This window comes from Dendropsophus ebraccatus, chromosome 6, assembly GCF_027789765.1.
Source record: "Dendropsophus ebraccatus isolate aDenEbr1 chromosome 6, aDenEbr1.pat, whole genome shotgun sequence".
NCBI classification, from domain to species: Eukaryota; Metazoa; Chordata; class Amphibia; order Anura; family Hylidae; genus Dendropsophus; species Dendropsophus ebraccatus.
In genome coordinates, this window is record NC_091459.1 from 49,624,141 (window position 1) to 49,638,227 (window position 14,087).

General features: G+C 39.4%; 1 protein-coding gene across 5 annotated transcripts in view; it reads left to right on the forward strand.

The window, feature by feature from the left end:
- LAMA2 (laminin subunit alpha 2) overlaps positions 1-14,087 on the forward strand; it is a 524,271-nt gene that overhangs the window by 336,734 nt on the left and 173,450 nt on the right. For all 5 annotated transcript variants that reach the window (XM_069974947.1, XM_069974948.1, XM_069974950.1 and 2 more), the window contains 2 exons: positions 10,217-10,334; positions 12,160-12,294. In XM_069974947.1, coding sequence (XP_069831048.1) covers positions 10,217-10,334; positions 12,160-12,294 — 253 coding nt within the window. The remainder of the gene's footprint in view (positions 1-10,216; positions 10,335-12,159; positions 12,295-14,087) is intronic.

A 14,087-nucleotide genomic window follows, 5' to 3' on the forward strand; every position in this document is an offset into this window, starting at 1 on the left:
TTGAATTGTGATGTGTCTTGCAGAGCCCTTTTACAGATTTGTTAGTTTCTTTTTGAACTAAATATATAAAAATATCAGCAGGTTAGGCAAATAAAACCTGCTTATATTTCCCTACTGCGCAAGGGATGCTGAGGATGAAGGTATGTCTCTTATCTTCATCCTCAGCGCCAGTCCTGTGAAACTGTTGATATAGTTGTGTCTTCAGTAAGGCCTTTAGGAGCACTAGGAGCGGAGCTATCGCCCCTAGAGGGCTCTGGGACACCATCATTATCAACTGTTCAGGAACAGTGCTGAGGATGAAGGTAAGAGACATACCCTCATCTTCAGCTCCCTGTGCTAAATTGGGAGCTATCAGCTGGTCAGATTTGTCTAACCTGCTGATAGTTCCCTTTTGAACATCCCTCCGGGGAAAAAATATACAAAAATTAGAATAAAATGTAATAGGTTAACCAGGCACCTTCCATTTTGCCAAGCAGGGGGGGACCTGGTTTAATGCTCAAGTCTTTTTATTTCTATAGGGTTTATACCTCGAGTCGATTACTCAAGCATTGAAAAATGCTCAACTGGAGTAACGAGCATTTTAATGCTCACTCCACACTATTCGTGTTTTATAGTATTTTGGGTTTACATTTTAGGGGCTCCTAAATCACTTTAACATTTATGGCCTTGGCCTTTTGTTTTTGATACTCATTATTAGCGATAAGCGAAGCAAATCTGACTAATTCATATTCACAGCTAATCGGGTGTTAAATTTGCCTCGTTGAAATTCGCGAATTCACCAGATTTGCTTTGTTAATTGTTCGCTAATCGTTCGTTGTAATTCCACATTTGTTCACTAATTGTTCAGTGTAATTCCACATTGTTCATTCTTTTGCTGGGATCAGTTGGAGTAAACGTTATAACGACCAGTTGTAATGAACGTTACAACAATCGTAACTAACGACTTTTGTTCTGTGTCAGATTCGTTTGTATGCTATTCGTGAATATTGTTGAATTAGAGCGGATATTCGCAAAACAAATATCTGAGTCTTTTGCTTATGTCTACTCATTATAATACTTGATTTTTAATGTGGTACAGACAACAGACCATCCACCTCCGGGAGCAGAGCTTGGGTGCAACTACAATGTCTACACACATATTCCATAAAATGTGCCGCTTTCAATGTGACTTGTATCCTCAAAGCATCCCTCACATAACATTCTCGAATGCTTTGTAGTAATAGTTATAATTTTACAGGTAGGCTAGAACTTTCAAGCCATATATTTACTTTCACTGCAGGGACACAGTCCTCATGCCAGACTTTGATAACTAACTAAGTGTATCTAATAACACCTCACACAAATGGTATTGTTGGAAATGATGAATATTAAGTGACACAAGTGACACAAGGGAGTGGTGATTCTTGGATAAATTAGAAAGACTTCAGCGAACACCAGCACAAAGCAATAAAATGCATCGCACTAAAGAATAAATCAACCCAAATGTTGTATTAATCAAAGAATGCAGAAATATACTTTTTTCCAGCCATAACCATGGTAGTGATTTATGTATTCATACAAGTACCGAGCTTTTCATCCTATCTATCATTCTTATTTGTGTCTCAATATAATTCCAAGACGATGCATTGTTTTTGAAGCGAACATAACACGATAATAAATTACATCAGCCCGGATGGCAAATATGCTCTTCATTTTACTTCAGATTATTTAAAAATCTCAAGCAGTGATTGGGAACTAGTTAGGTTCAGTCCCCGAAGACTTGAGCCGTGCAGCTAGCAAGTTGTAACTTGCTTTCAGAAAGCCTCTCAGAAAAGCAACAAGTAGCTCTGTGCTCCCAAAGTTTATTATTATGTAAATTTGCATCTCTGGTTGTAAATAGTCGGCGGTACGCAAAGTATTTTCTAAGTCCTGAAGATGATGGAAAGAGATTTTTTCATTAAATGCACTGAGACTTGTTTCGGAAAACTGCTGCACTGTTCTGAATAAATATTTATATGTGCGGCTTTATCTTTAAGCGTTACTGCTATATGAATTGGAAAGTGCATAGGAAATCAAAGCCCTTTGCTGCCAGGTCAATTGCAGAGAAGTAGATATAATATCTGACCATTCTAAGGTACCTGAAGAGACTAAGAAACTGATAAATATCAAGTGTTCGTGTTAATGACTAGTCAATTATTATTTTCCCAATTCCCCAGGTTCTTTCTTCTAACATAGTCCATTGTCCTACTGTCCTTGACAGATTCGCTCAGTTTCTGTAGTTCGTATTGATCAACCCCAAAGCTTGGAAAATCTTTGTGGTACAGTATGTGCCCTAAAGAAAGATACAAAGAGATTGCTAACAAAGACAATGTTTATGTGGCTCTTTCTATTCTTCCTCAAGGGAACTTTCAAATCTTGGAAACATTCCCTTGACTTTACTCACAATAGGCAGTAATAACCATAGAAGGAAAATAGAACAGAATCTTACAATGGGAAAGAGCCATTAATTACTTACGCTATGTTAATACATCTTCTATCTTTCTAATTATAACTCCCCTCTACACTTTAAGAATATTTTAGCATGTTTAATAAGACAGTTTAAATAAAAAAGTAAGGTCACTGCAATTTGTGAAAAGTAATAGTTTATTTTCACTAAATAACATAATGTAATATAGAATTAATAATAACAACTCTGAGAATGGCAAACTGAGATTCCTTCTGAAATTTGCTAAAAGTTTGATTCAGTAACGAACCAAGTTAAAGTTAAGAACAAGTTTAGAAAGATGGCGGCCGCACATAAAAAAAAACCAAGATAATTGTTTTCTCATCTGTCCGTACTCCCCCAGTGGTCTCCAGCAACCTCAAGCTCATTCAGCCAATCACAGGCTGAGAAGGGACTGGTGCCATGACCAGTGATTGGCTGAGCAAGCTGTAATTCTTGTCTTTAGAGTGACAGCCAGCTCAGCCAATCACTGACTGAGATGGGACATCATCGCAGCCAGTGATTAGGAGTGGGAGTCCGCTCAGCCAATCACTGGACACTGTCCCTGTCTCAGTCAGCGATTGGCCGAATAAAATATTATTGGCTGCAGGGACTGGAGAAGGACACAGGGGAGAACAGAAAGATAAGTATAGATAAGTGAATATTTTGAATAGCACTAAAAGAGGTAGAGGCCTGCAGTGGTTTAGCTGTTTTAGTGCAGTTTTTCAAGGTTTGCCTTGGACGAACCCAAACTATTTAAAGTTCAGTGAACCTGCCGAACCGAACTTTTGAAAAGTTTGCTCATCTTTACCAAGGAGCTATGGGCACTTTTAACAATACATACAAGAGTAGATATTATCTTGCATTAGATTAAACTCACCAGCCCCTATATTTTTTTTTTTTTTTTAGCTTAGCAGAGTTTGCCAATTGGAGGTTTGATTATGTTAAAAGACATTTCTACATAAAGTCATAGAGTCCCATGTCTAGCTTACCCTGGGCTTGACAAGTATATTTACAAGAATATTTACAAGAATATTTACCCAGTTTGCTATGACCATTTGATGTAGCTCTCCCAATAAGTATTTAGAAAATAGAACACTCCAATAAATACAAAAAAATCAGCTTCTGGGAGTCATGCTGTTTCATTATTATAGTTTTTTTTTTAAGACAATGGGGGAGATTTATCAAACATGGTGTAAAGTGGAACTGGCTCAGTTGCCCCTAGCAACCAATCAGATTCCACTTTTCATTCCTTTAGAAAATGAAAGGTGGAATCCGATTGGTTGCTAGCGGCAACTGAGCCAATTCTACTTTACACCGTGTTTGAAAAATCTCCCCCTATAAACTCAGATGAGTGTGTACCATAAGAAGTGTTAGCAGATACATATAATTATACATACTTCAAATCTCTTAAATTCAGTTATTCAAATCATCCAGTATTTTCCAATCACCCAATATTTTTATCTGACGGTAATATATGTTGCATTGTATTTGGGAATTCCTTGATAGCTGATGAAATATTTGCAGAATAGGCATTTATGCAAAAATGTATGTGCATTGGGCCCATTTACGACACAAATTGGCGCCTACACTAGACAATTCATATCCCCCAGTATCTATAATTAAAGGTGTTCTGTATTTTACATCTGTTCTGTCAGTGCAAAATTTCATCTATTGCAAGTTAAGTGCTCTGGGTTTTTTATACTAGTTATTAGGAAATGGCAGTGCATAGAAGGTTTTGTGTGACCTTTGCACACAGTCTGTTTAACCGCAAATTGAAATTTATCAGAAATGTTAAAATATCTGTTAAAGCAGTGTATGTTTAAACAAGCTGTTAGTTACCACTGGGTTCCATTCATTTACCCTTAGTCATACATTGATATTATCTTAAAAACAGCTTAAAATTTAAAGGGGTACTCTGGAGATGAAAAAAATATATAAATGACATCAACTAGTATTAGAAAAATAAACAGATTTGTAAATATCTTTTATTTAAAAGAAAAAAAAAAAACAATTCTTCCAGTATTTATTAACTGCTGTATGTGTAATGGCCCAGAACGGTATTTATTGTCAGGCATCTGGAGATGTATTGTTGCCATTGGCAACCTTAGGCAGTCTGTATTAGGGCCTATGTATTTGCTGCTCTCCCCTAGCTCTCTTGTAGTGGTATTGTTTTCTGCTATGTATTTATTTAATATGTTGATATGTATTAATCTCTAATGAGACAAGTGTCGAGTTTGATCAGTGCTCCTCCCCTGCAACCTATCAGACTCTAGTGATTGGTCAGGGGAAAGCTAGCTCCGCCCACCTTCTACCCAGAAGGGCTGTGTGGTCTTGTGAGTGTCAGTTGGATTCATATTCAACTTCCTAACCTGTTTCCAGTCAGCCATAAGCACTATTATGTGTTTTCTAAGTCTCAGCAGGACATTCTCTGTATTTTATTAGTGCCTGCTGTCGGATTGGTGAGATGTTTGAGGGTCTCCCGCTCACCATCCACATCTTCCTGGCTTCCAAGTCAGTGGGTCCATGTGTCTTCCTCCTACATGATAGCGAGCGTTGACAGCGTCAATTCTTCAATGTCTATGCGTCTTCCTCCTGCAAGTCAGTGAGTGTTGGCAGTGTCATTTTCTCTCAGTCATACGTATTCTTATAAAGGCTAAAAGCTATAAAGTCCCTGGAACAGGTCTATCCACATTATCCTTGAAGTCATCTTCATTAGGTATGCTGATCAAGCCAACATATGTCCTCGATGAGATGTCCTTATATTGGAGTATACCTAGTTATCCTTCAAGTAAAGTTTCAATATACTTTCACTACCACTGTGTGGAGACTTTTACTAAAAATTATATGTCCCTGCGTGTATGCTGAAGAAGACAAGGGCTCCAGCACCCTCGGACCCCACAGTGACAGGAAGGTTTGAGAAGGTGAGCCCTAAGGTTGCACTACACCATCCAGCAACACAACCCCTCAGCATATCATAGCACAACACCAAAGGGACATTATATATGCCCTACAGGAGGTGGTGTATTTATTCCAGGATCACGCAGTGCTCTCTGCTGCCACCTCTGTCAATGACAGGAACTGTCCAGAGCAGGAAAGGTTTTCTATGGGGATTTACTACTGCTCAGGACAGTTCTTGACATGGACAAAGGTGGAAGCATAGAGCACTGTGTCAGACTGGAAAGAATACACCCCATCCTGCAGGACATACAGCAACTGATAAGTACTAGTGATGAGCGAATAGTATTCGATCTAATAGCTATTCGATCGAAAACTACGCTATTCGAACTATTCGTTTTTAGTTGCTGTGGGTAGTTTGCACCAGTCTAAATTTTACACCCTTTGATAAATCTCCCCCAGTGTGTTCAGGGTCCTATTAGACAAAGTGATTTTTAATGTTTACCAACAAGCGATAAACGATTGCAAACAAGATCGGTTATTCTTAGCCTGAAATCGTTCAACATGTTTCACAGAACTATAGTCGTTAGTTCCGATGGTTATTGCGAACATTACTACGATCGTTTACTCCATCTGATCCCAGCAAAACAATGAACAATGTGCAATTACACTGAACAAGTAGTGAACAAATGCGGAACTTGAGTGAACGAATGTGGAATTACAGCGAACAATTAGCGAACAATAGCGAATCGTCCTGTGTAATAGGGCCCCTGGGTAGGAAGGGACCCCCAGAAGTAATGCCCCTATTCCACAGGTCGTTTAGAGGAGCAAACGAGCGCTCTCAGCGCTTGTTTGCTCCTCGTTCCCCGCTCGCTGCCGCCGCTATTCAACGCGGCTGCAGCGAGCGGGAGGGGGCGGCGGGGAGCTGCGGGGGGGGCTGCCCGGGGGATCGCTGATCGTCCTGGCCCATAGGATATAGCAGCGTCTGCTGCCGATGCTCCTATTCAACAGAGCGACGGCAGCAGATCGCTGCTATATCAGTCGCTTGTTTTTCAACATGTTCAACATGAACGATGTCGGCTGATCGTTGCACTCTATTTCACCGGACAATTATCGTCCGTAGCGGCTGATATCGGCCGAATACGAACGATAATCGTTCCGTGGAATAGGGCCTTTAGAGGCACCCAGATATGCTTCCCGTGGTGTCCGAGATATATTCCAGAGGTTTTGGCATCATTTCCTGATGTGTCATTGTGCACTTGGTTACCTCCAAGTGGTCGAATATTGATTTAAAAGTACCGAGTATTCTATATTCAATCGAATATATGAATATCGGGGGCTATTCAAATCAAGTTTCAAATTTTCGAATATTTCACGATTCCCTCATCTCTATTTTTTACTGGAAGAGAAGACTTGAGTGTTTTTTTTTTTTTTTTTTAATAGAAGTAATTAACAAATTTCTATAACATTCTTCTACCAGATGATCAGAAAACTTTTTATTTTCCTCTGGAGGTAAATACACTCCTTATTGGCCTATCAGTGTTAGACAGGGCTCTCAGACAGAGTTATAAGTGGGTTTTGATCACTGATGATGTTTGGGTTAGAAATAAGCTGTTTTTTACCAAACTTTTTGCCAAAATTTAACAGACCTCCAATTATTTTTTTAGTGATGTTTACAAGTCACCTCTCAATAATAAGTGTTAGGGGATTTGTTGGGTGCAACTGAACAAGAGCTGAGCTTCAGTAACCAGGCATAAACACTATGCAGTGAACAGAGCCAACTGCTTCTGACCTCATACACCACGTACTGTAGATGCAGCCCCACTGAACAACTGTTTGGTTGTCATATTAAGGCCATCAATCATGTTTGCCTGGAAAACTGGTTTATTAAAGTTAATTGGTCAAGTTATCTAAAGAAAGAGACATTCACTAAGATGGACCATTTATACAAATGTGAGAAACTTTGGGATAGATGGTTGGAATTTTCTAGATTATCCTTAACCCCTTAGCGACCCATGACGTACCTGGTACGTCATGGTGCCGGATGGGGAGTTCAGAGAGGGGTCCCGCCGGGACCCCGCTCTGAACGGCGCCGCTCCCAGCTGCTATCTGCAGACGGGGAACGCCTCTATTAGCCGGCATGGGTCCCGTTGCCGTGTCGGCTAATTAGGTACTTCAATGCAGCTGTCAAACCTGACAGCTGCATTGAAGTGCTTCAGACCTCACGTCCCTGGTGTCTAGTGGGACTAGTTCTTCTGACCGGCCCGGGCCTCAGCTTCGCAATGACGCTGATCCCGTCTCCGCAATAGATTGCTGTGGCATGCAGCAGGCCAGAGCAATGGATCACAGATCTGATGGATCTTTGCTGTGTATATACACAGCATTGATCTCTTTGAGAGATCAATGCTGTGTATATACAAGTCCCCCAGGGGAACTTCTAGTTACAGTAAAAAAAAAATGTGAAAAAGTGTTTTTATTAATAAAAAATCCCCTCCCATAATAAAAGTCCAAATCACCCCCCTTTTCCCATTTTATAAATATGAATAAATAGATAAACATATTTAGTATCGCCGCACACGCAATCCCCCAAACTATTAATTAATCACATTCCTGATCTCGCACGGTAAAGGGCATAAGCGCAAAAAAATTCCAAAGTGCAAAATTGCGCATTTTGGTTTGCATCAAATCCAGAAAAAATGTAATAAAAAGTGATCAAAAAGTCGTATATGCGCAAACAAGGTACCCATTGAAAGTAAAGCATGGCGCAAAAAATGACACCTCACACAGCCCCATAGACCAAAGGATAAAAGTGTTATAAGCCTGGGAATGGAGCGGTTTTAAGGAACATATATTTGTTAACAGTGGTTCGAATTTTTTAAAGGCCGTCAGATAAAAGAAAAGTTATAACTGTTATATATCGTTGTAATCGTAACGACTTGAGGAACATGCATAACAAGTCAGTTTTACCCCAGGGTGAACAGCGTAAATGCAAACCTCCCCGAAATCCAAACAAATTCCGTTTTTTTTTTTTCAATTTGACAGCGCAAATGATTTTTTTCCGGTTTTGCAGCATATTTTATGGAAAAATGCCTGTCATTGCAAAGTACAATTGGTTTCACAAAAAAATAAGTGCTCATATGGGTCTCTCGGTGAAAAAATGTGAGCGCTATGGCCATTTAAACATAAAGTGGAAAAAGCAAAAGTGCAAAAACGAAAATTGGCTTTGACCTTAAAGGGGTTGGCCACTATATACTTAAATTGCTCAGTGTACAGTATTAGTAACTGTACTCACAGCTCTAACTGACAGCAGCTCCCTGTGTACCTCATAGAGCTAAACTCAGACTCTCCTCCTCCAGGCTGTGCTGTCCTGCTCTGTGGTGTTTTGGTCCATAAGATTGCTGACATAGAGGAGCATGTGACCAGGCCCCGTCCCCCAGTGTCCACCACTGAGCCTGAATATGTCTATGGAGAACACAGTGGACAGGGCATGGTCACATGCTCCTCTGTGTCAGCCATTTTGTGGACTGAAACAAAACAGAGCAGGGCAGCCCAGCCTGGAGGAGGAGAGTCTGATTTTAGCTCTATTAGATACACTGGAAGCTGCTGTCAGTATATACAGTGAGGACACTTACTAATACTTTGTACTGACCTATTTTACTATAAAGTGGCCAACCCCTTTAAGGGGTAAAACTATCTAATCAAAAAAAGGCAACTATTGTTTTAATTAGATTAAAACTACAGTAGATTGTTTTAGATTGCTCTGCTGCTGCCCGTTATATTTAGGATTATTATATATAATTTTTTAATTAGCTTTTAAACTTTTCAAAAGTTTGGCTAGGTGGACTTGCCAATAGTTGAGGCAAAGTTAAATTTCATCTGAACTGAACCTTAAATAAACCAGCTAACCGATTACAGGTGTTTAGCTGTTTTATTGCAGTTCAGCAGGTTCACTCATCTCTACTTACCTGTCCATGCTGCCTCTGTGTCTTTCTTATCTGGCCTCCAGTGTCCCCCACAGTTATTTTCAGCCAGCTCAGCCAATCACTGACTTAGACAGGACAGCTATGACTGTCACTCTCGTGTCAAGAGTGAAACCTGCTCAGCCAATCATTGGCTGTGGTGCTGTCCCATCTCAGTCAGTGCCATCTCATCTCTAGTTCTAATGATAAATTTAATATGTTAATATGTTAATAGTTAATATGCCTATTATGTGTTATATAAATTGTTAGGATTTCATTTATCTGAATTATGCTAGTTGATTTTTTTTCACAAGTCCATAGGTCAAATCCAAGAGTAGCTTGTAACGGCAATTGACCTTCATCAAAAAAAAGGTTCTACAAATTAGCAAAGTAATGCTTTTGATACCCTTGGTGTAAAACCTGAGCCATCTGATGTTTTGTGTCAATAAACTTTTTGGTTCTGACCAGTTTGGCTGGTTCCTTTTGGTTGCGTGAGAGAGGCAAATGGTTCCTTAATATTTCCCTCAGAGAATTATTACAATGAAGCTTTATTTTCAATATTTTTTTTTTTCATTTACAGTACTTTTATTGCACAACGTCCTTTCATCTTATTGCTCACCAATACCAACAGTACAATTTGTTGATGTAAATATTAAAATGGAAAATTTACAATAAAAACGTAATGCAAAAAAATAATTATGGAAGGTCAATGTGTTCCCTGTGTTTTCATTGTAATATATGACCATTATATATAAAAGCTCTATTTTGTATTTTAATATTTTACCATGCATTGTAAGAATAAGTACTTTCAGTAGACTACTGATTTAGTTTGTATTACTGTTATTTAGTATTGTGTTTTACATTTTTCCTCCATTAACAATATTTTTCTGAACTTTAGAATTTCCGAAGTATTTTTGGAGGTAGCAGAAGAAGGCACATCTTTCACCATGAGTCCAAGGGCCAATCTGATTGAAAAATGTGAATGCCCAGTAGGATATTCTGGGCTATCATGTGAGGTACACTATCAACCTAATATGACCTATAAGAAAAAATAGACTTGGCAGTTTGTATGTGCTGCTGATTTGCAAAAATTTTTATATTACATATTTGTTCCCCCTATTTTACATAAGGGATGGCTAAAAAAAATCTGAAATAAATGCCTTTTAACTAGCAATGCTGATCCAGAAGATGTAGAGGATTCCCCCTTGTTATAAATCATAAATCATTGATGAGATCTCTGTATTGCCCTCATATATATTTATTAGAGATGAGGGCAACTGGTGGATATTCGAGTCCGATCATTCGGCATTTGATTACTGATGGCTGAAGAAGTTGGATGCAGTCCTAGAGAGTCCAGGAAAACATGGATACAGCCATAGGCTGCATCCATGTTGTCTTGGACTCCCTAGGGCTGCATCCAACTACTTCAGCAATCAGTAATCAAATTTCGAACAGACTCTCTAATATGTATACGTTTATACATAATTTTTGGTCACTCTTGTTTATTTTCTAACAAAACTTCATCCCGTTTGGCTATACTGGCCTTTGTGACAGATCTGTACCTCTAAAAATGGTTTTACTGGTTCTAGTGTTAAGGATGTCATGCTAATAATTTGTATATTTAGTGAAGCCATTACAATATGGCGCTGAACTTCAAAACATATTCAAATGTTTATATTCCTTAAAGCTTAAAGAGAACCAATCACCTAAATGTAACTGTCCCTATTATGAAAGTATATCTCTCCCTAAGTCTATTCATGAGGATACAGACTGCATTTGCAGTCTGTATCTTTATACTTTACCTGATCCTCTGTTCCCTGGCTGTTCCGGTGGGCGCCGCCATCTTGATGACGTCACTTGCGTTCCAGTGGTGCGTTCCAGCGTGACGTCATCAAGATGGCGCCGCCGCCGGAACAGCCAGGGAACAGAGAATCGGGTAAAGTATAAAGATACAGACTGCAAAGGCAGTCTGTATCTTCATAGATAGACTTCATGAAGATACAGACTGTATTTGCAGTCTGTATCTTTATACTTTACCTATCCTCTGCTTCAGTGCCGCACGGCCGGGCGCCGCCATCTTGATTACGGGCCTTGCGTTCCACCGCTGGAACGCAAGTGACGTAATCAAGATGGCGGCGCCGGCCTTGCTGCACCGAAGAAGAGGATAGGTAAAGTATAAAGATACAGACTGCAGAGGCAGTCTGTATCTTCATAAATAGATTAGAGAAGAGGGACTAGAAAATACACAGCGATCTTGCGCTGTATATCGTGAGATCACTGTGTATTAACGGAGCGGCGGGCAAAGGATCATGGGAACCTTTTCTGCCGCTCTGCATGACGGGAGTTTCCTGTCTCGCGCCGACTCTTTTGAAAAGAGCCGGCTCGAGACAGGAAAGTAAAAAGTGAATAATTAAAAAACGTGGCAATAAAAATAATGAATTATATTTACAAATGTCAATAAAATGTTGATTTACATCTAATTAGGGAATAAAAATTTTTTAACTTTCGTCCATGATTGGTTCTCTTTAAGCGAGTAAACATTAGTGCTATGCTAGTAACTCTTTTCGTACCTCAGCCAATGAAGTACTGACATGAGCCTTGCTAAAAGAACATGCACCCCAGGATATATATATATACTGCTTGCTATCATTGAATAAGTGAGATCCACTTTGACCATTAGTGTGTCAGAGTGTTTGATTGTTCTCAATTATAAAATACTTTTAACTGTTAATTTGGAACAGTCAATATGACTCTTGAGGTGCATCTATTTCACTTGGATAAACCATGAAGTCTTGCTTTAAGTTGCAGTTTTGCTTATATTTGCCCTCCCTTCTTTTTTAGTCATGTTCTCCTGGATTCTACAGAATGGCTCCTACATCCCAGGGTAGAAGGACTGGCCCTACTCTTGGGACATGTGTGCCCTGTCAGTGCAATGGGCACAGCGATATGTGTGACCCACAGACCTCTGTTTGTCAGGTATGTTTCTTGCATGTTCCTTTTAATTGTCTATGAATTTGGATTTAGCATAAAGATAGTGTGTTTTGAAGAGCAAGTAACAGAGAAGTGCAGTTTTGCTATAAAAATAATTTTAAAATAGAGGTTATTAATTGTACACTTTATCACAGTAGGGATATTATAAGACGAAAGTAAGTTAATTGGGTTATACCACAAAAAAATGATATGCAGAGGATAGGGGATAACTAGCTCATGGGTGGTAGTCTGACTGTGGAACCCCCACAGATTATGAGAACAGTAAAATGTAGTTAGGGAGGAAGAAAAGGAGGAGAGGAGTGCATAGTACATAACAGTCAGCACCCTCTTAATTTCAGAAGATTTTTAACCATGTACTCCAGCTAAAAAAAAATTTCAAATCAACTGGTGTCAGAAAGTTATATAGATGTGTCATTTATTTCTATTTAAATATCAGTATTCCAATACTTATCAGCAACTTTATGTCCTGCAGGAAGTGATGTATTCTCCCCAGTCTGACACAGTGATCTCTGCTGCCACCTCTGTTCTTGTCGGGAACTGTCCAAAGCAGGAAATGTTTTGCTACTGCTCTGGACAGTTTATGTCATGGACAGAGAGCACTGTGAATGAATCCCTGCATCAGCATCCTATCACACCTAATCTAGTGCCCATAACTTGTAATATTATATTTATTTAACACACTTGGAGAGACAGATAGCCACTGGCACTGCAACATTCAGGCTCTACAATCTTGGATCCCACAGATGAATAAGGATTTAGACAATGATCACTGGTTGGTGCTAACTACGAAACTAGATATTTGTAAACTTTGCAAGTTAATAGAAAAAAGATGAGGGCACTCACTGCTTCATGTGATCTTCTTTATTGTTTTATCTCTTCACATGCATTAAATATTACTGGACATACCGGGCTTTAGCGTGGACGCCAGACACCCACTGGATCAGGTAACAGCTGTTTCACGCGCATATAGAAGTGCGCATGCGCGTGAAACAGCTGTTACCCGATCCGGTGGGTGTCTGGCGTCCAGGCTAAAGCCCAATATGTCCAGTAATTTTTAATGCACGTGAAGAGATGAAACAATAAAGAAGATCCCATGAAGCGGTGAGTGCCCTTATCTTTTCTCTTTGAACTTGCAAAATTATATTTATTTAGAAAAGCATCCAAGCCTCCCTTGAACTTTGTTAATGAATCAGCCTTGACAACATCATGTGGCAGAGAGTTCCATAGTCTCACTGCTATTACAATAAATACTATTTGTACATTGTGATCACATTGCTCCTAAGACATACCCCCAGCATCTGCTTCAGTTAAGCAATATCCTTCTTATATACAGGTGCCCAAATTCACATTAAATGTCACTTGCAATTTCTCTGCCCAAGCCTCCAGCTTCTGCAAATTCATATGTTATATTATATGATCCTCCTCTGTGGTGATTACTTTACCCTGTTTAGTGTCATCTGCAAAAATAAAAATTCTACTCTGTAGTCCCTCTACAAGGGTATTAATAAATATATTAAAAAGAAGTGGAGCCCAGTAGTAACTGTAGAGAGAGAAGTGAAGACAGTACTCCATGGTGTAGTATCATCAGATCGGTGTTGTGCAGGCATGAGGCAGAACCCTCCAACAGTATGAAAAGACTAGGAAGGCAGCCTTCCTGTGAACCCACACAGGGGTAAATAAGCAATAGAATCCTCCAATCTACAAAGAGCAATCATAGTTTTTTTGGGTGCAGATCGTCTACAAAGTGCAAGGTGCAATGAACATATAAACATTTATTA